The 25216-nt window shown below is 53.5% G+C and overlaps 2 protein-coding genes across 3 annotated transcripts; one reads left to right on the forward strand and one right to left on the reverse strand.

Moving 5' to 3' along the window:
* Window positions 1–120: 120 nt before the first annotated feature.
* On the reverse strand, window positions 121–14004 carry INCENP (inner centromere protein). Its single transcript, XM_030273629.4, has 17 exons — window positions 13789–14004; window positions 13591–13701; window positions 12338–13071; window positions 10952–11003; window positions 10757–10790; window positions 9303–9381; window positions 8788–8839; window positions 8182–8299; window positions 7965–8099; window positions 5957–6066; window positions 5490–5610; window positions 4669–4791; window positions 4309–4481; window positions 3970–4054; window positions 3344–3457; window positions 2069–2228; window positions 121–1630 (listed from the first exon to the last, which is right to left on the reverse strand). Exons 1-17 carry the CDS (start codon window positions 13959–13961, stop codon window positions 1416–1418), a joined length of 2589 nt encoding a protein of 862 aa, XP_030129489.4. The 5' UTR covers window positions 13962–14004; the 3' UTR covers window positions 121–1415.
* Window positions 14005–14289: 285 nt separating this feature from the next.
* LOC100232561 (inner centromere protein A) lies at window positions 14290–24727 on the forward strand. 2 transcript variants are annotated; one of them, XM_030273640.4, is made up of 20 exons: window positions 14290–14369; window positions 14518–14656; window positions 14756–14869; window positions 15957–16627; window positions 17606–17657; window positions 18171–18204; window positions 18425–18524; window positions 19038–19125; window positions 19623–19758; window positions 19829–19921; window positions 20032–20043; window positions 20443–20552; window positions 20681–20792; window positions 21475–21570; window positions 21799–21923; window positions 22099–22177; window positions 22966–23073; window positions 23280–23366; window positions 23953–24109; window positions 24435–24727. In XM_030273640.4, exons 2-20 carry the CDS (start codon window positions 14520–14522, stop codon window positions 24605–24607), a joined length of 2484 nt encoding a protein of 827 aa, XP_030129500.4. In that variant the 5' UTR covers window positions 14290–14369; window positions 14518–14519; the 3' UTR covers window positions 24608–24727. The 2 variants fall into 2 exon arrangements, with proteins under 2 accessions (XP_030129500.4, XP_072785680.1); XM_072929579.1 differs by lacking the exon at window positions 14290–14369 and having other exon boundaries at window positions 14450–14656; window positions 19026–19125; window positions 21460–21570.
* The last annotated feature ends 489 nt before the right edge of the window (window positions 24728–25216 follow it).

Consider the following 25216-nt stretch of genomic DNA (forward strand, 5'->3'; position numbering starts at 1 on the left):
CATTTTGCACTGGAGATCTGTTCTCCCCAGACAGGACATTCTTGCTTTGAGAAATCGTCACAAAAGAGACAAGACTCCAAACCCTCAATTTCTGTAAGAAAAAGCTGTGAGGAGCCCAGAAATTATTAAATTCATTTTATCCAACAGTGTTTGGCCAACTCAGAAGCTTTTGTACAAGAAATCGCGGTCACGCGGATACAGACCTGGATGCACAGGACAGGCAATGGACACACAGGTACTCCATGGCTACAGACAGCAATAGCCAGGCCTGCATCTACAGAGCAACCCCAGCAGCACAGACTCTCCACAGATACAGATCTGCACATACAGAGCAGCCCCAGCATACAGACACCAGTGTATTTAAATACAAAACCTTTTGTATTTAATATTTTGTTTCTTTTGAAGAGCATTTGTTGGCAGTGTGTTGGCTACAGACACACAGACAGGATCATGTCCCCTCACACAAAGCACAGTATCTACAAGGGTTTTACAGGGCTGGGCTGGGTGCAGAAGGAATGACTAAACCACCACGGACTCCTGGAATGGGAAGGCTGAGCTGGAATTTTTGGTTCAATGAAATTGGGTTGGCCAGAGTCCGGTTAGCAGTGGCTCACTGAACAGGAAGTGCTAAACAGGCTGAGAGACAACGAGCTGATGCTGAGCCACAGCTGAGGGTGAACAAGAGGGATTAAGGTTAAAACATCCTCTCAAATCCCATCTGGCCTCACAGATGGAATTTCACTGAGAAACAAAAAAAAATCTGCCAAAACCCTTGCAGAGTTTCTCCTTTCAAGGCCTAGAGCTGGCTCACACACTTGCGGGTCCTTAGGGGCATGTCACACCTTGGTCACTTCTCTCCACAGCTGGCGGAACATCACTGAGACCCTCATGGTGTTCCTGCCCCAGCTGTGCCAACATCAGCCGTGCCCAGCTGATGGACACCACCACACAGGTGGGGAACAGAGCAACAAATCCCTTTGGGATTGCAGGAGATGAAGCGCACACCTGGGAACACCTTCCTGAGAAGAGTAGTGAAGCAGGCCGGACTGTGCCCTGGCGCAGTGGTCCCTGGCTGCCACAGGCCTCGAGGGCAGCACAGACGTACAAGTGATGAATGGCAGGGCCTGCCAGGCCTGTGTGACAGAGAGCGGGGGATCCCACAGCTTCGGTTGGCATCCCTCACCCGCTGAAGGTCTGAGTCCATGCCAGCTCCAAGCTAAGGGTACGAGAGAGGCGCTTCCTGGGGCAGCACCTCATGGCTTGGCCTGACAGAAACCAGCCCCGCAAACCGAGGCACAGGAACCCAGGAAAAGCTGCCATTTTTTCAATGCTAGAACCTAAATACTTAAAGTGAAGAGCGATTCCTTCCTCACCTGGAGACAGGAAGGCACACCTGCTGCACACCTGCGCTCACCTCAGGGCTTCTTGAGGCCACAGGGCAGCCCCAGGGCTGGCTTGGCCGCCACGGTGGGCGGGGAGTGCCACACGGCCGAGCTCGTGCGCTTGAAGTAGCGGGGTTTGTTCTTGTAGAAGATGTCCTCCAGCTTGGGGCTGGGGATGGCCCCGAACAGCGCGTCCAGGTCAGGGGGGTTGTAGTACTGTCGGATCACAGCCTGGCTGAGCTGATTCCCTGCAGGAACAGATGAGGCTTGTGTTAATTTTGTTAATTGGGATTGCCGTGTATGCTGTTGTATGCGGCGTGTCCCCGCTCTGCTCATGTTTCACCACTCCAAAGCAGCTTAGCAGTGTATTTGTCCCTCATCACATTGTGACAAGATCCCCAAGTGGTGGAGGAGCCCCTGATTCCATATTCCACATAGAATCATGGAATGGTTTGGGTAGGAAGGGATTTTAAAACTCATTTAAGTTCCAACACCCTGCCATGGGCAGGGACACCTTCTACTATCCCAGGTTGCTCCAAGCCCGTCCAGTCTTAGACACAGCAGTACTCACTTCATGCTAGAGTACTTTAAACTCCTCCAGGCAGGAGAAACTGGGCAAAACCCCACATCAGCTCCCACAGTCTGCTGGAGGTCCTGGACACACACATCAACCCCCACACACATACCAGTGGCCCAGGCAGGGACGGGCTTGCGTGGCTGGCTCTCGTCATCTGTCGAGTCGTCGCTGTTCAGGTCCATCCCATAGTCATTGGAGTTTGCTAAAGGCACCTTGAATTCCTTCCTGCTCTGTGGAGTCATCTCATACGAGTTGCAGGCCGGGGAATTCTAGAAGGGAGATACATTCCATGGGTGTTGGATGCAGCAGCATCATCAGGCTCCAAGCTACAGCAGGGCCAGCTCGTCCTCATCTCCTGCTCTGTCACCTCATAGCAAACCCCGAGTCTGGCAGTTCTCAAGTTTGGACCCAAGAGCTTGACCCAAGTTCCAAAGCTGTGACCCAATGATGGCTGTGCATGGCCTTCCCCTATTTAATTAGGCTGATTAATTTGCCATCTGTGCCATGAGCGCACAGCAGTAGATTAATCAAACAGGTCCTATAGAACAGAGCTCCACTCCAGCCAAGCCAAGCTTAACTGCAGGTTTTATGTCACTGGAGCAGAGTCACATGCCCTAAACACTCTGCAACCCAACTGCTGGGCTTGATTAATGATATAAAACTGCTAATTGCTGTACAGAGAACCTGCCCACCAGCTCAGCCAAATCGAGCTCACGCTAATGGGAGCTGCATGGGAAGAAAGTGTAAGGGCAGGAGAAAACCTTCTACTGCAAATTTCATGTTTTTTTAACTTGAAATTTACAGCAGAAATTCTATTTTCAATCCGTAAATGAGTCTCTGGAGAGTTGGACACAGTTGTCCTTCCCCAGCAGAGACTCCCATTCATGGCTCTGTGTCCAGTGACATTAACTCCCACCCACTGGTCCTGCACTTAAAGATTAAGATTCTGAGCATTGCAAGGAGACAAGAGCCATGTGTTTGTTGTCAATGTTCAGGACAAGAACACACACCCTCAGGACTCTCCCCGGCAAACCACCACCATTCCACAGGCTCTGCTGACACCTTGTGGCTGTTCCCAAATTTGACCCGAAATAAAACTTTCAGCACTTTCTGCCCCTGAGGTCGTTCCGGTATTTAAGAGGCACTTCAGACAGCTCCAACAGCTGCTGTTTCATCCACAGCCAGGAACCCTGTCCAATCCCTCCTGCTTCCTTCCCTCTATCATTGAAATATGCATGGAGTCAACCCCAGATACCAGAATTTAAAGAATTCCTGTGTTATTCAAAAGACAGATAAAAGCAGAGGGTGGAACTGCCTGAGGCAAGAGTTGGTCAGTGCTGAGACTAAACTCTGCTGTCACCCTTAAGGACCTATCCCCAGTTACCTCTTTGTTCTCCAGAAGTGGTGCCCGGGCATTTTCTTTAGCCTTTTGCTCCTCTGATAGTTTCTTCTGCTCTTCCTCTTGACTCTTCTTCTCCGCCAGCATCTGCTGTTCCTTCTGCCAAGCGACACCCACGGGATTACCCTTGGGGACTACACTGCCAATCCATCCATCCATCTTTGTGGCATGCAAAATATTCAAGCACCTCATTATAGCTGTTCCTCATACTGCTGAGGAGCACCTGGGACGTGGTGCAGCTTCCTCAGAAGGGCACAAACACACTGACCCCTATGCCGGAGCATCAGCTGCCTTTCCCTGACAAAGCCAGGGCCTCCCACCTTGGAAAACTTGCTGCTGACTTTATCTTGGGGCTATAAAAGCCAAAAACCAGCTGACCGCCTGCAGAAGTCTGTGCTACTAATCTTGGTCTCTTTCTAGACTAGTAAACAGTATTTTTAGAGGCCAAGTCTCCCCATGGTGCCATAACTGTGTCACACAGGTCTGACTTCCTGCTCAGAAGTGCCCCAGTAGGTCTTCAGGGCTTCCCGCAGTGTCCCAGCTGAGCTGCTCCAACAGCTGCTGAGGCCAGACTGTGTGGCTCTATCCCTTTGCAAAAATCAATCACTTACCTCCTTCTTCTCCATCTCCATCCGGAGCCGCTCCTTGGCTTCTTCCTTCTGCAGGCGGGCAGCCTTCTCCTGCTGCTCCCGGAGCCTGGGAACCACAGCACAGGCCCTCACTCCCAGAACCACACCAGGCCCCCGCCCTCGCTCACAGCTCTTCAGGCACTCCCCACCACACTCCTGACATCCCTGAGCTCCTTCTTGGCAGCTCAGCACCAGCAACAGTCCAGAGCTGTGCTGCCAGGTCACTGCAGCTCCCTGCTGCTCCAGCCTTCCACTCCTGCCCTCTGCTCTGCATTTCAATCCCACCTCAGAATTTGGTACATAAATGGGGTTTTGCCTTACTTTTCTGCCTGGATCCGCTCCTGCTCTCTCTTCCTCTCCAGTTCTCTCTCTGCAGCCAACTGTCTCTCCCGCTCCTGTTCTGCCTGCCTCTGCTCAGCGATCTTACGGGCACGCTCCTGCTCCTCTTCCCTCTTCTTCTGCATCAGTTCCCTGCGCCGCCGTTCCTCCTCCTCCTGTAAGCCCAGGCAGGACTCACTCACCTGACAGGAGCAGGCTCCAGGGGAAGCACCAGGAACCTCTCACTTGACCCAAATCCCCACCGCTACACGGCAGGGAAACATCCTGGGGGTAAATTCCCAGTGCTCAAGGCAGGTGGATTTCCTGTCCAGCTCAGCCTGCAGAACAGGCTCACACACTCACCTGCTGCAGAGCTCTTTGTCTCCTCGCCTCCTCCTCTTGTCTGCGCCGGGCCTCAGCTTCCTCCATCTTCCTGGCAGCCACTCTCTTCTTGATCTTCTCCTCTGCCAGCCTTTCTTCCCGCACCTGGAAGGAGCACACACAGACCCAATCTCAGGTAGGACAGCACAGCAGGACCCCTCACAGGGCACACCCTCCCTCCTTTTCTCTCAGCAATCAAGGGAGCCTGTGCTCGGTTTTAAAAAGGTCAAATTTAGGGCAATGACCTTTTACTGCATCCTTCCAGAAAGAGCTGACCCCATCCTGCGGTTTACACATCCAGTCCCACAAAGCCATTGGAATATAACCTCAGAGCCATACAATCAGACAGGCAGCTGGGGATAATTAAAGCAGACAAATGACCACTAGGCCTCTGCACAAATTGCCTGGAAGACTGGAATCTGAGGAAGGCTCTGGAAGAAGGATGTTTGCTTTCCTCTGTCCAGCTATTACTCAGCTGGAAGAAGCAGCAAATAAAACCTTGGGGCCATTAGGCCACCTTTATCTACTGCAAGTCCTTCTCCCATCTACCAGAGCATTAATAAAGCCCATTTAGATTCATGATTATGGAAAAACAGGGGTTCAGCTGCCATTTGCTGTAGCCAGAGAAAGGCTGTCCCTCAGGATCATCAAGGCTCTGGAAAGTTCTTTATTCATCTACTCTTTGGTTCAGCCTCCAGAATCCAATCAGCCTCCATGCCCCTTTTTCCAGACAGCACATCTGTGTGGTGCCAGCTGCTTCAGTGGCTACTGATTGTCCCAAATAAACTCTGCAGGGGCTGTACCTTCTCGGTCTTCTCATCAAGCAGCGCAATCTTCTGCTCGATCTTCCTCTTCCTCTCCTTCTCAATCTCCTCTGCCCGTTCCCGGGCTTGCAGCACCTTGCGCAGGCGTTCCTCGCGCTTCCTGAGGACACAGCCCGGCTCACCACCGTGTTCCAGCCAGGTGAGCTCCCCTCAGCTCAGCACAAGGCCAAAAAGGCACAGCAGGAAATTCAATGGCCCAAATCCCCCATTCATTTAAGCACCAGCCATGTTTAAGCTCTGTCAGAAAGTGAGGACTCAAGACAAAAAGCTGCATCATGGGCAGCAAGGACAGTCAAGGCTTTGTATCAGCATTCCAGGGATACCCCAAGGACAAACACTGTCTGTGTCCACAGGAGTTTCTGCTGCTTGCATGGTTCCTGCAAGATAAAACACCTGGACACAGGAACCTACAGGTGGCCAAGAGCAGTGTGACCACATCTACTTACAGCTTCGCCTCTCCGAGTCGCCGTTTCTTCTCCTCCTCCACCTTTTGCCTTCTCAGCAGCTCAGCTTCTTGCTTCTTCCGCAGAGTCTCCAGCTTCTGCCTCTCCTTTTCCTGAGGGGAATTGAATGTCATTGCACCCAGTGGCCAGCGCTCTTTCCCACCTCAGCTGCTCTGGGCAATGACCCAGAGGTGACAGCAAGGAGCTGCAGGCAGGAATATGAGATGGTGACAGACCTGGAGCAGAGCTCCTGACCTGGTCATGAATGGACATAGGCAAGGAAAACACTGGTGTGAATCTCAGGGAGCAAGAGGAGAAAGTGGAGTGTTGAAACAGGAGCATCAGCTCTGGAAGCCCAGCAGCATCCTCAGGGACTGCGGGCAGCCAGCCCCGTGCTCTCATTTGGTGCAAAGGAACCACCAAGCAGCGCTAATGCCTGGCACAGCTCCCGCTTCCTGCGGCGAGCGCGGGGACAGATGGTGCTCCAGGAAACACCTTGAGCTCCCACTGGCGCCTGCGCCTCCCACGAGGCTCGGTCTGGTGGTGAACCACGAGCACTCCGAGAGCTCCCAGCTTGCTCCGGCACGCAACCACATCCATGTGCCAGACAGAACCAGGGGCTTTCTCCTCATTTTCCTGACCCAGTCTAGGCATGCTCTCAGCCAGGGGAGCAAGATCCAGCCACCACCACAACCACAGCAAATGGACTAACATCAACCCGCTCCATGCCAAAGCAGGCCTGGTCTCAGCACAAAGCCACAGATCATTAAAGCACGGGCATTATTCAAGGGAATCCCTTACACTTGGCTCCATGCTGTAAATGCTTGGTACTGTCAGCATCCAAACTGGTTAATATGAAACTAACAATTATATCTTACTGCTCTGCTGCTATTTAGTTATGTTTAGCTCCCACATGGAAAAGCTCCCGAGGGGGAGCTGCCTGCACTGGAATGAAATCTAAAACATTCCATGAACTGACAGCAGCAGCAGAAGCACTCTCTAGCCACAAGACTCTTTTCCACCCTATTAACTCCTTTGTAGCACTGACACTAACATCATCAGGGGCCCAGCGAGATTGAAGCTGGAATCCTTCACTGCTTCCCAATGGCCTTCCCTGACCTGCTGGAGCACAGCCAGCCTCTGAGCACAGCTCTAGGAAGCTCTGCCATTAGGCTGCTAAATGCAGGAATACCAATTCCTGCATCCTGCCCTCCTCTTTCTCCCTCTCAGCTCTCCTGCAAGGGGAAACCAGCCCCAGAGGTGCCTACTTTTCAGGTGAGTTGTTGGGTATCAGGAATATGAGCAATTCCTGTTTGGCACACGGCTTCCAGCGTGGCTCTGAGTGAATCCAGGAAGCTACACCCCTTGTCTAGAACCAGCTCTCAAATCCCTCCCTCGCAGACTGCTCCTGGCTTGGAAAACCAGGGCCTTGGAAAGCTCCCTGGGGTAGTGCAGAAGCACCTGCCTGCAGCCAGCCAAGGTGTGCTGCTGGTCCCAGCAGGATCCATCAGTGATACCAATGCCTGCTCCCTCTGGACACCAGCAGTTGTCTGATTGGCCACACATCCAGAACAGCCTCATGTTTCCTCCTGCCTCAAGGGTTTGCAAAAAACTCAAGAGTCTGAATTTAAGATGTATTTGCTCAATCTCACTCATGAGAGAAGTCCTAGAAAGGAGACCTGGGATCAGGCCAGACCTGAGAAAAGGAGACCTGGCTTCAGTCATCAATACAACTCAACATTCACAATCCACTCGATTTCTGCTTCCCAGTTTTCATCTCTGACGGTTACCTGCCAATAACACGGGGGAATGATGCAGGAATAAAGCTTGGAGTTCAAACTGGAATTCTTCAGGAAGCTGACTAACCCCAATTCTATTTATTTAAGTGCAAACAGAGCGTTTCAAATCACTCAGTTTCAAATGGGTTGCAAAGCTCCTCTCATAGCTGCGCTTTAAGTTAGGCACTTAATGAAACCACCGTGTACTGGCTTAGAGCAGAGCCCCCTCTTACCTTGGGATCAGCCTGGAGAGGGGTGTTGTACCTGATGAAGGATTTTATGACTCCGTTCCTCCCCACAGAGCTCGGTGTCATGAGGAGCTGGTTCTTCTGCACAGTGTGCAGGAACGTTTTGAACGGACGCACCACCTGGGGGAGGAACAGTAAAGTGTGAGGGGGGGTGGGTAAAAAAGGGTCTTGGTGAGGCATTCCAGGGTTACAAGGACCTCACCCTGCTGGCTGGGAGGACTGGGGATGGGGTCTTCTTCCTGAGAGGAGACAGCCCTCCCTCCTCTGCCTGCTGGTGGTCGTAGCGCTCATCCACGGCTCTCTTGTAGCTCGGCTTCCTCCTGTGAGAAGCACAGGCCATCACACTGGGCAAATCCTCCTCGTGCCTCCAAGTCAGGGCTGGAAAGGGCCATAAACTACCCCGGGCTTAACAGAGATTCCAGTGTGGGGAGGCCCTGGCACAGGTTGCCCAGAGAAGCTGTGGCTGCCCCATGCCTGGAAGTGTCTATGGACAGATTGGCTGGGGCTTGGAGCAACCTGGGATAGCTGAAAGTGTCCTTGCCTAGGGCAGGAGATGGCACTGGATGGGCTTTAATGTCCCTTTCAACCCAAATCAGTCTGTGATTCCAAGATCGTGCATGCACAGCTAGCCAATAAATAAAATCCTAATGCAATAGAAAATAAAAAATAAATAATAGAGTCATGGAGGCAGGGAAAACTTATTTGCAGAAGTTTCACAAACACTGAAGGCCAGTGAACAACATCCCACCACTGAACCTGTTTGGAACAGGACCACAGCCTGCCCAAGACACTTCCAACCAGGACATACCTGGCACTCTGGGGTGGCTCCAGGGTCTCCCCGTTCTTATTTAAGTTGTTTTCTGAAAAAGAACAGTTACACAGTAAGTTCTAGCAGGAAAAATCCCAACACAATTTTGACAGCAGAGAAGGGATGCAGCAGCTTACCGAACAGCAAAACCACCTGCATGAGTGGGCATGGCAGGACCTGGCTCACATGGCACCGTTCCCACATGGAAACTCCAGACAAAGCAGAGCTGCCCAGAGTTGTCTGGGTTCTGCACAGCTTCAGCAACAGAGCTCAACTGGGCCTCCCACAACCCTCCAGCCTCATTATAACCATCTCCATGTGCTTGCCAGGATGGAAATAACTCCAGCACAGAGTTTTCTCACTGCTAATTGTCTGAAACAAATCCCTGCTCATCAAACATTAATTAATCTTTCAAGCTGAGCTCTCAAATTAACCAGACAATCTTTCCAGCTTCCCAGCCAGCCTCCCAAAATGATAACTTCCCAAAGTGCTGCCCCAAAACCCTCTGGAATTACCACTGCTGTTTGGCTCCTGGGGCTGCTTGTGTTTGCTGACTGTGTGGGAGCGAAGGGACATCCGAGGGTTTTGGAAATCCTGTGGGAAAAGCAAAGGGATTTCGGGACAATCACACATGGAAACCGTTCCTGGTTCAGACTGTGGGGTGGTTCTGACACGGGTACGGTCAGCAGCGTTATCAGGGAATGCCAAACCCCCTCTTGGCACAGCCCTGGATGCTGCATCATCAGGAGAGGCAGGGACATTAACACGAGCATCTCCGCTGCTTAAACTCAACCAGCTCATCAACTATTAAGGCCAGGAGCCTTCCAAGCTGTAAATCTGTGCTGCTGGAGCTCTGGCCAGAGCCAGTGTGCCCATTTCCCTGAGCAGTGATGAGTGGGGAGCCTGGAGACAGCAGGCAAATAGCTCATTTCCATGATTTATCTGTTTGTTATGGGATACCCATCGCTGCTCTGCCTCTGCACTTAGGCTCTGCTGGGATAATAGGTTGTGGTTCTGGAATTGCTCTCTCCTACCAGCACCAGCATTACCTCCTGGTCAGCACTTCACAGTGCTGCACTGGGAAGAGAAGAAAAGGGATTGATGGAGAATGCATCCTCCCCAGTTACTTCTGCAGGGCCTAGAAAAACTGACTTTTTTTTGAGTTTCTGCACACTCACAACAGTTCTCCTTGTTTTCACAAGTGCTTCAGGTCACTGGTCTGCTCCATTAATTCAGGCTCTGCTCATTGAAATTTATTCTGGACAAAACACTGACATGATCCCAGGATTACTTCCTCAGTGAGGATTGTGGAGGGAAAGGTGTTGACCTCAGTAATAGTCACAAATTTCCAAGTTTGTCCAAACTAACAAGAGTTGAATTACCTGCAGGACTGACCAAAAGGTCAGAAGAAGCTTTAAAAATACAGCATGCAAACCATGACACCAGCTAAACCAAACTTCCCTGAACTATAAGTTTTTGGGTTTTTTTATCTCTAAAGACTGGGGACTGAATCTTCACACAGTAATCTCTAGCAAGAGGTTAAAAAGGAAGAGCCAAGCAGGACTCAACCCTGAGGTCAAGACCAGGGTGGTGTGCAACAATTTCAACAGATTTAGTAAAAGACAGAGGAAAGTCAGAGAATCTTGGCAAGCATCTGAGCCTGTAACACCCTTCTGACAGAACAAAGCCCCCAAAGCCATGGGTCACACGTGCTCATTTCTCAGAGAAAACTTTGCTGCTTTTGCTGGTTCTGAAATGTTGTGATTAAAACTTTCCCTAGCCTGAGTACAAGAACCACAGAGGCTCGGATGGGCTCTGTGCCTTCCTCACTCACTGCTCTGGGGACACGTTACAAAGTCTGACAATCTACAGCCAGAGCTCCCAGATTTCCCAGTGAGGTGTAATTCCACACATTTTTCTCCCAAACCCACACAGGCACAAATGCTTTTAATCCCTGTCCAAGTCTTACCAGCTTGGGGGGGGTGGAGGGTCCAGGAGGAGGCCTAGGGAAAAAAAAAAAAAGAAAGACAAAAGGGGCTGTGCTTAGCAAAACTCAGGAAACTGGGGAGCCACTTAGATTTTACATCAAGAACAGCAGTGAAAAGGTCCTGCAAGCAGGGTAATGAGGATGAATAAATAAATAAATAATTGAAAGCATTCTCACCCAGTTTTGACAACGGTTTCCTCATCCTCTGGTGCACTTATGGAGCTGGAGGCTATGGGAGAGGAAGAAACACACCTGAGCTGTAAGGCTGGGGTGTAGCCAAGGATCTGCTGGGACAAGGAGCTCCAGACACTGCAGAGGGGTTTGTCCTGCCCTGGGGCAGGGTGGGGCACAGGAGCACACCCAGGTGGCACTGCAGAAACATGGCCAGCAGTTCCAGTGCAGGAAAGCAGTTTTCAATTATGGATGAGTTCAGGGTGATATTCCATGAGCTGGCATTAATGGGCCTTGGGCTTACCTGCAGGGACCTGACTGGACATCAACAGCAGTTAGAGCCAGCCTTATTTACAGTGGGAATGCTGCTTCCCAAACCAGCATTCCAACTGGTTCTGCTGCACTGAGCTCAGGAGCTCTGGCTCAGCCAGAACCTGCCATGAACAACCATAGACTGGTTGGGATGGGAAGAGACCTTAAAGCTCATCCAGTCCCATCCCCTGCCTTGAACAGGGACACCTTGCACTGGCCCTGATTGCTCCAAGCCCTGTCCAACCTGGCCTTGGACACTTCCAGGGGTGGGGCAGCCACAGCTTCTCCATTAACACGTGCCAGGACCTGGCTTCCCTCAACCAGAGGAATCCTTTCCATATATCCCATTTAAATTTCCCCTTTTCCAGTTTGAACCCATTTCACCTTGTCCTGTCACTCCAGTTTCTGATGAAGAGTCTCTCTCCAGGTTGTTTGTTTAATAATTCCAGCAGTTTAGATGAGATTGTCCTAGCCTAAATCTGCCTCTGCCACCACTTGTAAAATTGTGGGAGAATTTTAATCTACAAAGTCCAGCCTTGAAATTCCCTTCTCAAACAAACTCTAGAACCAGCAGCCAGATCCAGCTAAGGAGAAGGGAACTAATGGGAATTTCACCTTGAAGGAAGCAGGCAGGGCTTTAAGAGAATCCATCACCTCTTTTGGATCCCCAAATCCTTCTCAACTTTGCCAGCTGTTCCCACAGAATCTGGGAAGACCAGCAGCCTAGAGGAGCTGTGGCTGCCCCATTTCTGGAAGTGTCCAAGGCCAGGTTAGATGGGGCTTGGAGCAACCTGGATAATCTTTAGGGTCCTTCCAACCCAAACCATCCTGGGATTCCAGCATTAACAATTTTCCCAGCAAATCAGCAATGATTAAAGCTATGTTGAAATGGAGACACTGAGGATGATCTCCCAGATGATTTACAAGGCTGAATTCAGTCACCTGGGTTCCTATGTTCACAGGGGGCTCTAGAAAGCCAGAGAGGACTTCCATGAGGAATTGCAGCCTGGGAAGCTCAGCTGCCACCCCCACACTGAAGACCCAGAAAGCAGAATCCCCCCCCATGACACCCGAACTCACCATCCACAGAGCTCCAGGACACAGATCTCTTCCGAGTCGCCCTCTTCTTGCCCGCTGCCCTGGCGGTGGATGCCCAGATCATGCTCTCCCTCTTGCTGGCCAGGGAGTATTTCTCTGCCAGGGAGGTTCTGCGGCTCAGGGAGGCTTTCCCCATCAGGCTCCGGCGCACAGAGCGGCGGCTGAGCCGGGAGCCGGTCGGAGTCCCTGGGCTGTTGTTCAGGGGCTGGGAGGGCTCCTGAGCCCGGTTGTGTTCCCGTGGGGAGCAACCCTCCTCCTTCAGTCCAGCCTCTGGGCTCAGGACGACGGTGACATTGGCTGCCCTCGCTGTCTGTGACTCGGCCACAGCCTGGCTGGCCTCGGGAGTACAGGGCACCACCAGCTCAGGGGCTGTGGGCACCAGCGGCGATTTGGGAGCACTGTGTTCCTTTGGAGAGCCATTCCCTGAGCTCGTGGGGAGCAGCTCTGCCGGCTTTGCTCTGCTCCTCTGGAGAGGCACTACGGTACCAACGTGGTTTGCTTCCACCCAGGGATCCTTCCCTGCTGCCTGCAGGGCAGTAGGGGTCTCAGGAACCACCCTGGAGGTTCTGGCAGTGGCTGCAGCCCGGGATCGTGTCACCCGCTGCGGTGGAGAATCTTCCTTGGCCTCGGCCCTGCTGAGTTCCAGGTTTTCTTTGTTCTGGAGTTGCAGAGAAGATCGCACAGGTCTGCTGCTGCCGTTCCTCCTCCTGGAGAGGCTGATCACAGGAACAGCAGGTGAGATGGGAACAGGAATCGGGACCAGCCCCCAGTCCTTCCGTGCACACACAGGCACGGAGCCAAAACACCTGGGATGGGCCCAGGAGACAGAGCTGCACAGAGCAGCTAATACAGACAGTAATTGAGAGACGTAATGATTTTAAAGCAGTAAGATAACAGACAGAGACACGGGGACATAGAATCAGGCAATAATAAAAGCACTTCTCGTGAGACTCGAAATCCAATGTTTTTCGGCCGAGAGTACCCCAGACACAGGGTCTGACCAGACCTTTAACACCAGAGGGACGAAGGAAGGAGAACTCCCCCCGGACAAAGGAATGCATAGCCAGGACATGCTCCATGGAGGGCAGTGTTTCCTTGTACCCTTGGCAGCAGGTCTGTACAGCCTCCCACGGGCTCCCTCCCTTCTCCAGGCCCCGAGGACACCCTCTGCGCTCCCCCTTTCCGCAGGCCGTCCCGAACGGGGCTCCCCGATGCCCGCTCCCCCTGCCCCTCACCGCTTCCTGCCGGACTCCTGCTCTTCCTGCAAGGCCGACAGCCGCTTCCTCCGCTGCCGTTTTTTCTGCGACGGCGTCTTGGGCATCAGCTCGAGCTCCTCGTTGTAGTTGCTAGAGAGGAAGGGGAGATCAAGGCAGGATCAACACGAAGGGCGGCCGGTAGGGGCCGGGGCCTAGCGGGGAGCGGGATGCTGGTACCTGACAAACATCTTGACCGCCTCCTCGTAGATCTCATCCAGCCACACCATATCGGTCTCGTCCACCTGCCGTAGGAACTGGGCCAGACGCCGCTGGCCTTCGGAGGGCAGCTCCATGGTGCGCGCCGCGACCGCCGCAGGCCCCATGGCCGCCGCGGCCGCCCCCGCCGCCATCGCTCCAGCGCCAACGGCCGCGCGCGCGCGGCACGCCGTTCAAACGCGGCCCCGCCCCCCGCCACAGCCAATCGCCGCCCGCCGCCCCCCACGGCCCGCCCTTCCCATTGGCTGCCCAGGGAAGGGCTCGCACTCGGCGCCGCTCTGCTTGCCCGTCTCTATGCTCCTGGAGGACTCGGCTCAGAAGGCGGGGCTTGAGGAGGCGGGGCCACAGGCCGTTCCCTTTAATGACTAGGGAATGACGGACAGGCAAAGCAACCAATAGAAGCCCGGGGATCGGGAGGTGTGCGCTGTGATTGGCGGAGGCCGGGGATAAACTCGGGGCGGGAAGAGCTGGCCCGTGCTGTGAGGGTGCGGTCAGCGGACGAGGCGGCGGCGGCAGGGTGGGCAGGGCTGGTCGGGCAGTGGGTGAGTGCTCTGGAGGGTTCGGGGAGCTTGGGAGGGGTTCCCCCAACACTTGTGCCCCGGCCTGTCTTCATACTCCCCGGTCTCTCTTTCCCACATTCGGGGGTGTCCTGGCTGTCCCCCAGCCTTGTGCTCTCCCTCTATGTTCCAGGCATGGCAATGGCGGAGGGTCCCCAGCAGCTGCTGCAGGTGTGTGGGCAGAGGCTGTCCCGCTTCCTCTCTGATGCCTACTTCAAGCACCTGGCCTGGCTGCGGGAGGTGGAGGAGCAGGGCATGAGGATGCTCAAGAGGTAAGGGCTGTCCTGAGGGGACTCTGTGCCACACCAGCTGCGTGTGGGAGGGTTGGTGTGGGCAGTGGGGGCAGCGATCTGTGCTCTTCTGCCTCACAGCAGCTTCAGGGATGAGCCCATGCTCTTGCCCAAAACGCCGTCACAGAGGAGGAAGCTCAGGAAAAGGCAGTCGTCCTGGATGAGGGAGGAAAACAAGGAGCTGAGCAGGAGGAGGTAGGTGGGTCAGCTTGCTCTGGCTCTGCCTCATGGTGTTTGGATGAAACAAAAGAGTGCCTGCATTCCCTGAGTTATCAAAGGAATAACTGGGATTGCTCACTGTTTGATTCTGGTGAGAGTTTGGGATAAAGCTGGCTGCCTGCCTTCACTATTTTTTTTTTCTGATTATAGTTAAAGAATAATAAACACTCTATTTTCTTGTCTGTTTACATTTGGGTGTTGTCTCACTGGGTTTGGCTTTTGGCCTGAGGTTGCTGCTCCTGGTGTTCGCTCCCTAAGCCTCTGTGTCAGAGCCTAGAAAACTTGGGAAAAGGATGTCTAAGCACCATGTCTTGGTTGGCAGGCAGGGAGACTCCAAGGGTTTATGGAGGGACTGGAGTGGAAATTCCAAGTTATTTGCTTAGAACCCGCCCCACTTTTAAAGCTGCCCAAATCTGATCCGTTGGTGTGTTAGGGCACTAAAATCGTGCTAATTGTGGTGAAAAGCCCACAGGAGGAAGAGTTAGAGGTGGGAGACTCAGGAAGCAGACATGGAAGGTGGGGAGAGCAGCAGGAACAGCAGGAGCGTGGGAGGTTGGTGAGTGTGCAAGGGAGAGCAGGAAAAGCAGCACTGCGGATCCCAGCGGGGAGAGCTCTGGCCCTTCTCCAGGTGCTCAGGTCACACCTTGTCCAGGGGAGCAGCCCTGCTAACTCCTGCTGGTGTTTTCCCTCATTTAAACTTGCTTTGGGAAGAGCTGCTGATGCAGCCAGGCCTGTCCCTCTGTAGGTGCCATGTGCTGCTCCCAGGGTGAGGTTTAAGCCCAGATCTTGATGTAGGCTTAAATACACCTTTCCCACTGCCACTTCTCCGCACTCGACTCTGGATACCCAGCCTGGGCTCTGTGTGGCACAGCCCTTGTGTGTGAACTCCCATCTGGGCTGTGTCCATGTGCCTCTCCCCAGGGACAGGATGGGCTGTGAGGGGGAACAGTGGAGTGGAGAAGCAGCAGCAGCTTCACTTTTACACAGTCTGCTTTTCCCTCCAAAACTTATTTGGGAATGGATGACTCCTTCATCATTTCCTTCAAAATTCTTTTCCTTTAAGGTTATCCAGAAGGAGGAGTGGTGTCAAGCTGCAGTCTTCCAGCCTGAGCTCCCAGCAGTGCATGAGCCAGGAGCAGCCCCGGAGCCCTGGCTGTGAGGGGCAGGATGTATCCGTGCCCAGCTGTGCTCCTGGATCTCAGGCTGGCATCACACCCCAGCTCCCAGCTCTGCCCGGGGCGCAGCCTGAGGAAGCACATGTTTCTCTGGCAGATCTGGACTGCCAGGCGTGTCCCCAGCCTGCTGCCGGGGGTGATGCAGCCCCTCCAGCAGTTTTGGGGGAGCAGCTGCCTGAGGTGGACACAGCCAAGCTCCAGAATGTCTCTGGGATCCCGGCTGAACAGCTAGGAAGGGATGGGGAGCAGGACCCCAGGAGAGCCAGCACCTCCACTCCCAAGGCCACTCAGAATGGTGATCCTGCTGCACTCCAAGGAGATGGATGTCCTCAAAGCCTCGAGACACTGCTCTTCCAGGACTCCCCCAGTAAAAGTGTGACACGGAAGTCGAGGACACACCGCCGGAGCGGCCTGGGTGCCCCCCACAGGAGCTATAGGGCTTCCCTGGCCAAAAAGTGCTCCCTGGCCAGCAGGAGGGAGAACATGACCCGGAGGTCCATCAGCAGGGCCAGGAAGGCAGCGTCGGGAGAATCCTCCTCGGCCTCCAGCAGAGTGAGCTGTGAGTCCCTGCACTGCTTCCATGTGGGAATGGAGCACTGTGGAGTGCCTTGTCCCTGCCTCCAGCTCCCCCAGGTCTCCTGTCCTTGTGGGCTCCTGGGGTGCAGCTTCAAGCCAGGGTGTTGCTGCAGCAGGGGAGAGCTGGGGGGCAGGTGGAGTTGGGGTACACAGGTTGGGAAGGGGGGAAAAGCACAATTGTGGAAGGGAGAGTGTGGCCGGGCTGGCTCCAGGCACATGTGCCTTTGGATCGGGAGAGACTGCTGCATTCCCTGGGGAAGGGCTTGAATTTATGGCATCTGCCAGCTCTCCAAAAAATCAATAAGGCTGAAAGTGCAGCCCCGAAGTTAGGCTTCAATGAGCAGAGGAGCTCAAATGCTTTTTGGGCAAGGAGAGAAGAGACTCAAACTAGCTGTGTCACCAGAGGAGCAGGGGTCATGGAGCCCAGGCTATTCCCAGTATCTGCATCCCTTGTATCAGCTATTCCTGCTACTCCTGACAGGGTTTGGCTGCTTGGGCTTTCCAAAACCATTGCTGCTGCAGGCAAACAGGCTGTGGTGGAGCATGGAGGCTCTGGAATTCAGCTTTGTCAGCCTTGAGTCACGCTGTATCCAGGCATTTGTTATAACACTTGGAGCGAAGGGGTGTGATGGGGGGGTGGAATGAGGCTGGAATCAGCCCAAACCCCCTGGATCCCTGCACCAGAGCGTGCAGGGAGGCAGGAGCTGCAGCCAATGGCCTGGGAATGCTGGCTGTGACACAGGCAGCTGGAGCAGGCTGCAGGCAGCAGAGCTGCTGCCTCAGTGCTCTGCCTTCCCAGCCCACTCCAGATTCGATGGCACTTGAGGGAGGTGTGGTGCTGGTGGGGATAGCAGAGCAATCCATGTTCCTGGGAGGAAGCCTGAGCTCTTCCATGTGCACCCTGGGGCTGTGGGGAGCCTGGGAGTGAAATTCCCAGCTCCACTTGGGCTTTCCTTTCCAGGTCAGAGCTCCTTGGAGGCTTTTGTGGAAGAAGATGTGACCAGCAGCACAAGGTGAGGATACTGTGTAAGGCAGGTGGGAAGGGATCCCAGCATTCCCTGTGAGGACACTCTCTGGGTGGCTTTTCTGTCACAAATTTGTCAGGGCCTGCTCAGGTGCTGCTATCACCTGGGGCTGGATGAGATTTTGGGTTGTGCTGTTCAGGCACAGTGAGATTAAGTCCTTCACTGGGACGGGTGGTGCTGTGTCCTGGGGTTCCTGGCTGCCACTAGCCTGGCAATGCTGGTGGCCAGTCAGGTCTGCTCTGGGGAAGGGACAGCCCAAGGCTGTCAGAGTCCCCTCCTTTCCTGCTACTGGGGCCCAAGGTGGTTATGGGGTGTTCAGCAGCACAGTGGGACAGTCCCTCAGAGGAACTTGCAGCCCAGCCTTGATATGCTTGGCTGGAACAGCCTCTGGATGTGCTTAGGAGCCTGCACCTTCCTTGGAGTCCCAAATGCTGCTTCCATCACCTGTAACTTTTTCCTTCAGAGAGAATGTAAATTATTAAATCACCTTTTCCTTCACAGGCCTGAGCTGGAGCCAAATGCCCTGAGGGAAAAGGTGAGTTCCAAGGAACTGTGTGGATGCCTTCCTGCTGAGTCAGCACCTTTGCTGAGGTTGTCACTGGATGCAGGGATGTGGCCAATGTCCCAGAATGAGCCAGCACAGCCCTCACTGGGAGGGAAGCAGACCCCACCTGAACAAGCAGCTGGCTTTTCCAGGGCAGCCTTGTTCTTTGGAGCAGCTGTGCTAAAGGAATGCTTGTCCTCTTTCCCTGCAGGCTCCTGGAGATGTCCTTGTTCCAAGCACAAGTCCCCAAGCTGCCAGCCCTCCTGCACAGCACCTGTCCCCTCTGGAGCAGCAGGCAGGGAATACTGCAGGTAACTTGCAGGTGGTCTTGCTTTCCTTGCATGAAACTCTCAGAACACACAGACCTTGGGTTCAGTGGGGGCATTCCTGGGAAATAAGGGGTTTGTGTTGAAACGGAACCACTTCTGACCAATCAAGAAAGTTTTCCAGGGAAAGTTTGGACCTCCTGAAGAGGTGAGACATCAATTAGGTGGGCAAGGACCTGTAAATGTGTCCAAGCTGTGAGACAAACAGCGCCCTGAACAGCTTCAGTCTGTGCAACAAGTGAGTTGGGGACATTTGGGAAGGAGCTCCTGGAGCTGGAGTCTTCCAGAGTGTCATGTCCTTTCTCTCTGGGGTTGTGTTACGTGAAAATGTAGAGGTCCTGATTATTTTCTGTGCCTCTGAAGAAGGAGGAGTTAGGTTGCTTTTTGTTCCCTGTGAACTGGAGGATGTGACAAGCAGCTGGAGCTGGAATGGAGGAAAGAGTCCCTGGAGGGAGTTGGATGCCTCACACGTGGCACTGATTGCAGGTTTCTCCACAGGAAGCCATGTAAATCCCAAGAGTGAACCCCAGAAGAGCCAGGAACAACCCCCCTGTGCCAAGCCCCTGGAGAGTTCCTCTCGCATGTGGTAGGAGACAGTGCAAGGAGTGGGGATGGGCCAGGGGTGTGGAAGGACTCAGGTTTAGCATTTTAAGTCATTTATGCTAAAAAGGGGTGGGGGGTTTTTCCCTGCCTTCCTCTCCAAACGTCCAGTAGCTCTGAAATGTACTTTGGTCAGATCCTGTGTCTTGGAAGTCCCTTGTGGCTCTTGGAGCCTTCTTTGGGTCTGGGACTGGCTCTGGCATGAGGAGGAGCACCTGAGGTCCTGCACAAATCAGCAGAGGTGCCCTAGCATAGTTAGCTCAGAGCTGGGAGGTGACTTCAAGGGCTCCTGAGGTGCAAGTGACTGACCTGGTTATTTTTGTCTGTGTGAGTGTCTGGAATACCTGACCTGACTCCTGGAATACCTGATGTGTCTCCTCACTGTGTGTTGCTGGGGAGGTTTTGGGAGAAAGATGTAATAGCCAGTAAATCCTTCTGGAGAGTGTGACAGCCACCTCATGTCTCCCCTGCTAATGCCACCAGGATGAAAGGCTGCAAGCAAGCCCTGGGTGTCCTGTGGCAGAGGCAGCAGATGGGGGTCAGGACCCTTTCCCCTTTGGATGAGAAGCACAAGACCTTGGCAAACCAGACTCCATCATCCCCCTCTCCAGCCAGCAAGGTGAGTGGTGCCACAGCCCTGTGTCCCCTGTCCCAGGCAAGCCCTGAGCTCCCTCCCTCTCTGCCCTCAGGCTGTCAGGCCACTGAAGAACTTCCTGCAGGGACAAGGGGGTGGCATCAAGGACTTCATCAAGCGCAACACTCCCACCCGGCCCCACCTGAAGGTGTGTTACATCTGAGGGGTGAGAGGAGAATGGGCTGCATGTGCTGGGAAGGGGAGTTCTGGTGTTACTTCCAAACCTTTAATTATCTTTTTTATGCCCTTTCTCTGCAGGGAGACTTTGTTGTAAGTATGACACCTTATCTGTGGGGCTGACACGCTGAGCACACTCTCGCTTCACACCAATGTCCATGAGCCTTCTGGCCACACCAGTGGTGAGGTGACAGGATCTCTTTGCAGGTGTGTTCTGCTGGGAGCTTCTGGCCTCTGAGCCAGGCTGCACTGTGCTTCCTCCACCGTGTTCCTGGCTCCTGGCAAGGCTATGCTGTTCTTTTCTAAATATCTTCTCTGCAGCTGAAGGACTGAGGTTTTTCCTTCTGTACCTCTGCTTATGTTGGATAATCACTGTTGCCAAATATGTGTTGTCTCCCCATCCCGACTCCAACAGTGACTGTGTGTACCAGGCTGCCTGAGGGGAGGCAGAGCCCTCAGCACCTGGTACAGGCTGAACTCTTCTCCCTTCAGGAGAAGGAGAGGCAGAGGCTGGAGAACCTCCGTAAGAAGCAGGAGGCTGAGGAACAGAGGAAGAAGAAAGTGGAGGAGGAGAAGAGACAGCGTCAGGCAGAAATGAAGCAGTGAGTTGGGCCCCTTTCCCCCTCCTCTTTCCTTGGTCAGCACAGGCTTGCCTTGTGCTTCCCACTTGGAATGAGCACTTTGGGAGCAGGCGGGGCTGATGGGCCCCTCTTGCCCACGCGGTGCCCAGGAAGAGGGAAGAGCGCCTGAGGAAGGCCCTGCAGGCTCGAGAGCGTGCAGAACAGATGGAGGAAAAGAAGAAAAAGCGGATGGAGCAGAAGATCCTGCAAAGTGATGAGAAGGTGAGAAGGCTGAGTGGGCTTTGGGCCTCTCCAAGAGCTGTGAGACCAGGAGGTGTGAGCAGGGTGCTGGCAAGGTCCATGCATGCCAGAATTCCTTCTGACACAGGGAGCCTTTTGTTCTCCATCCCTCTGCACATTCCTGTTGGGACAGGCCCTGTTTACGCTGCTCTGCGTTTAGGGAATGTGGCAGCCCCTGCCTGCCCTGGGCACAGCCCTGCAGGTGACAGCCTCACCTGGCCCATGTGCTTGGACTGGAGTGTGTGACTCAGTAGGGGGTGCATTTGGGTCAGGTTTGGGTTTCAGAGCCTGACCTGGCCCTTTTTGTGGGGGCAGACTGGGCTGGTGGCCGCATGCCAGTGCTGCTGCTGTGTTATGGCTGTGAAAGAGCTGAGGGAGCTGTGCCTGAGGGCCCAGAGCCTGAGCAGCCTCTGGGTGAGACCTGGCTGCTCATTTTGGGCTGGACTGAAGGGACCTTTGGAAAGGTCAGCTTTGGGAAACAAGGAGTCATGTTCCTTTCAGCACTTCCCAAACCCCGAGTGGACAAATGCACACCCACTGCTGGGTCCTCAGTCTCTTTTATGATCTGGGCTATCCCACCTCCAGACTTCCTCCAAGGCTGTGAAGTGTGTCCTTGGAGCAGTGGGACTGATAGGGGTGGCTTTCCCAGTTGCACATCTCACAGGTGAGGGAAGAGAAGGTGGCAGAGGAGCGGAGCAAGAGAAAAGGGTCCAAGAAACACTGGGAAGCGGAGGCACGGAAACAGAAAGCCCTGAAAGGGGTAAGAGCAACTTGGGACCCTCCTGCACATGGAAAAGGGCAGGGACAGCAGGGACCTGCTGTATTGGTGTGGCTGGTGGGACAGGGTCAGGTCTCTGCCTGCTTCTGCAGGGATTTTTGGGGTCTGCACTGCCAGATCTCTGTCCAGGCAGCTGATGTTGGGTTGGGACACAAGGGAGGAACACTGCAACTGCTGGAGCCTTACAGGGTTTTCCTCTTGTTTCTTCAGGAGGAACATGAGCAGCAAGAACCACTACAGAAAAGAAGAGAGGATGAAGTGAAGGAAAGAGGGAAAACAGTTTTGGAACTGAAGAACCTTCTGGAGCAGAAACAGCTGGGACAAGCAAAGGAGAGGTGTGAGCTGGTGCCTGTCCTGGAGCAGGGAATTGGCCACGTCTGGGGGGAAGTAGTAGATATGATGTAAATGTGATGTTGCACCTGGGATCTGGGGAGGCAGGAGCAGGAGGCTGTGAGAGGGTGAGGGACAGATGGGCATGCTTCCCCCTCTAAATTCTTTCTTTCCCCCCAGGTATCCCAAGCAGCAAGGGAAGGAGAAGCCCCTCAAAGGAGAACAGGAGCCAGCAGCATTGGCTGGCAAGGCCACCAAGGTAGGGTTGGAGTGTTCTGGGAACAGCTTTTCTACATACAGCACACAGGCTAGGCTCAGGATCAGGTGCTTTCCAAGTGCTGTGTTGCTGGGATGTTGTTTAGAGGATCAAGTACAATAAAACTAACGATTGTTATTGTACAGAGGTACTTTGCAGGAGCAAGCCAAGGGCTGGGGGTTCCCTGGCTTACAGGTGAGCCTCAGCCCTGTCATGGTATGGTGACAGTCATGAAATGGCACTTGGAAGAGCACCTCAAAGAGCATTCACTGGTCATGAAACCAATGTAGAATTTAGAGATTTATTAATGTTCTACTGCCACATTTCCTCATTCTGCCCAAAGGATGTGACCCCCAAACCTCAGGTGCCACGTGGTTCTGCGTCGCTTCATTTGCACTCACACAAAAAACATCAGGGCTTTAAGTCAGGGTTGTTGGTCTTGAAATATAACACTAACATTTGCTTTCATTCTCTACTTTTAAATTCATTGCTTCATTAGTGAAAAATCAATGCCCCAAATGGTTCTTCCTCTTCAGGATCAATTCTTCCTCCTGTGTGGGCTCCTGCTGCACTCCTTCCCTCAGTCCCTGGCACTTGGACTCTTTTGTGCTGTATAAATTTAATTTAAGGTCTGAATCCTTCCTGTACTGCCAGCAGCAAGGCCAGAATGAGTCTGGCAAAGCTTTTCCAGGCAGGAGAAAATGACTGAGCAGCACAGGAGGGGAAACTCCAGGAGAAATTATTTGGGTTTAAAAGGAACTTCAGCAGTTAATTTTTTTTCTCTTTATTAGGGGAAACAAAGTCCCGAAGAGCTGCCTCTTGAGCCTGGGCTGGGGAAAAGATATGAGCCACCAGAATCCTTTTTCCCAGCTCTTAACATCTGGCTCCAAGCAGAGAGAGTGAGTGTGGGCTCCAGAGAGCCAGGCTGGACCTAAGCAGAAACACGAGTGGCTATATCTGACAGTGTTGGATTTGGGGTTATTTCTGCAGAAGAAGCCACAGAAGCACTGAGGGGCTGGATGTTGCCAGAGCTGCCGAGAGCACAGCTCTGTGTCAGAGTCTATTCTGTGTGAGTGAGGAGTGACTTAATTCCTGTGTCTTACAGGAGGCTGACGGTCAGCAGCAGCCGAGAGAGGAGAAAAAGCCCATTCCACCAGCCGCCCCTGGGACATGGCCGAACAAAGCCGTCAAGGTGAGCCCTGGCCCCGGCACAACCCTCGGGTGGCCCCCGCCCGCTGTGGCTGCTTAGCTCCCGCGGCTCAGAGCCACCGCAGCGCTGGGCACAGGGAAGCCGCTGGAAAAAACAAGTGGTTGGAGGCGGAAAAGATGCTGGAAGCGGCCACGGGAGGGCAGCAGGTCCTGAGGCGACGGCCCGGTGGGAGCGGCCCTGGGCAGCCAGGCTTGTGCCAGCTGCAGATGTGGAGGCTTCTTCCATGGGCAGAGCGGCAGGAAAAGCTGCTCGGAGCTCGGATGCAGTGCTGTCTCTACCAGGAATCTGTTGTGAGGCTGCGGGCGCTGTCCTGGTTATGTCAGAGCTCCAGTGAGGGAAAACCAAAGTTTAGGTAGAGAGTTGGGTGCTGGGACATGTACAGTGTGCCTTTCCAGGTTTTTCCACAGAAAACAGGAGGGGAGGGAGTATTAAGAAGAAGTGTCAAGGCACGGAGCCCCCTGACAGTTTTGTGTTGGTTCAGGCTTTGAGTGCTTTGGGGCTCTGGTGGCCATCCCAGGCATGGTAGTGCTGCTCCCCTTGCTCATCACTGCTCTCTGTGTGGTTTCAGAAATCCCTCTCCACATCCTGCCTCGGGTCCCTGAAGGATGCTCAAGGACCAGGATCTCCCCCATCCAATGAGAACAGCTACGGGCTGGATCTGAACAGTGATGACTCCACAGATGATGAGAGCAACCCTCGGAAGCCCATCCCTGCTTGGGCTAATGGTAGGTGCCAGCTCTGGGCTGGCTTCCTTTCCCTCCTGCCCTGGAGCTTTCCAGCTTTGCTTGGAGCCATCCCAAAGTGCAGTCCAGGAGTGTATGCACCTCTTTCAGCCCCCAGCTCTGGGTGCTGACAGGATCAGCACTGCTTCCTGTTGAGCTGAGGTGAAACCAGAGTCCTCTGAGAGGAAAGGGGGCACAGCCCCAGCTCCTGAGGAGAAGCGGGCTGTGGGATGTGTCCCACCCCTCCTGCACAGCCGGTGGGCTCTCAGAGGGGCAGGGCAGTGCCGGTCCTGCAGGCAGGGGCTGCAGCTGGGTGTTGTTCCCACAGGGGCGCAGCTCCAGCAGGCCATTGTGCACCAGTACTACAACCCCCCTGACCTGGACGCGCTGTTCGGGGCCATCCCCAGCCCCAAGCTGGAGGACATCTTCTACAAGAACAAACCCCGCTACTTCAAGCGCACGAGCTCGGCCGTGTGGCACTCCCCGCCCGGCCCCTCCTGAACCTTCCAGAGCTGAGCCAAGGTGGTTTCTAGAGGCTGTGTTCTACTTTCCCTGTATTTACAATTTTAACATTTGATTCTTCTCTTGTACAGAAATAAAGTTGTTTAATGATGTCCTGCACTCACTGGGTGTGTCTCCTTTCCCATACCTTGGTGTTCCTTTTGCTTGCAGAAATCAGTTACTAATCTGCAACCAGAGCCAGTTCCTAGTCTGCCTCATTTCCTATTCACTTAGAATATTCTCTTGTAGAAGGAAGCTTGGAAATTACTGTAGGAAAGATCAGGTTTTTTTAATTACACTGAGGGGCTAATGTTTTTGTAATGCTTTTTTAAAATATATTTACTATATTTATGTATTTATCTATCCTGTCTTAATTATCTGCAATTCCTTTTCTTTCAACAATTCCTGTGCATTCATATTAGCCTGAGCCAGAATCTTCTTCCTGCTGTTGGAAATATCTCCCTGGACAGTTTAAGCAGTGGCTAATGCCTCCTCATCTTTTTTTTTTTTCTTAATGGGAAAAGGAAGCCCAGGCTCAGCTCTGGATCCTGTTGTGGCAGGATCAGTGGGCTAGCCTGTCTTGAGCAGGAGCTGGCTTGATTTGGGAAG

This window comes from Taeniopygia guttata, chromosome 5 (assembly GCF_048771995.1).
Source record: "Taeniopygia guttata chromosome 5, bTaeGut7.mat, whole genome shotgun sequence".
Lineage (NCBI taxonomy): Eukaryota > Metazoa > Chordata > Aves > Passeriformes > Estrildidae > Taeniopygia > Taeniopygia guttata.

Coding starts and splice junctions, on each gene's coding strand:
- LOC100232561 (XM_072929579.1), top strand. CDS start 14,520: ATGGCAATGGCGGAGGGTCCCCAGCAGCTGCTGCAGGTGTGTGGGCAG. Junction 19,759..19,828: donor CCCCCTCTCCAGCCAGCAAG/GTGAGTGGTGCC, acceptor CTCTGCCCTCAG/GCTGTCAGGCCACTGAAGAA. Junction 23,367..23,952: donor GGCCGAACAAAGCCGTCAAG/GTGAGCCCTGGC, acceptor GTGTGGTTTCAG/AAATCCCTCTCCACATCCTG.
- INCENP (XM_030273629.4), bottom strand. CDS start 13,961: ATGGCGGCGGGGGCGGCCGCGGCGGCCATGGGGCCTGCGGCGGTCGCG. Junction 13,072..13,590: donor CAGGAGTCCGGCAGGAAGCG/GTGAGGGGCAGG, acceptor TCCTGTGATCAG/CCTCTCCAGGAGGAGGAACG. Junction 4,792..5,489: donor TTGATGAGAAGACCGAGAAG/GTACAGCCCCTG, acceptor TGCTCCTTCCAG/GTGCGGGAAGAAAGGCTGGC.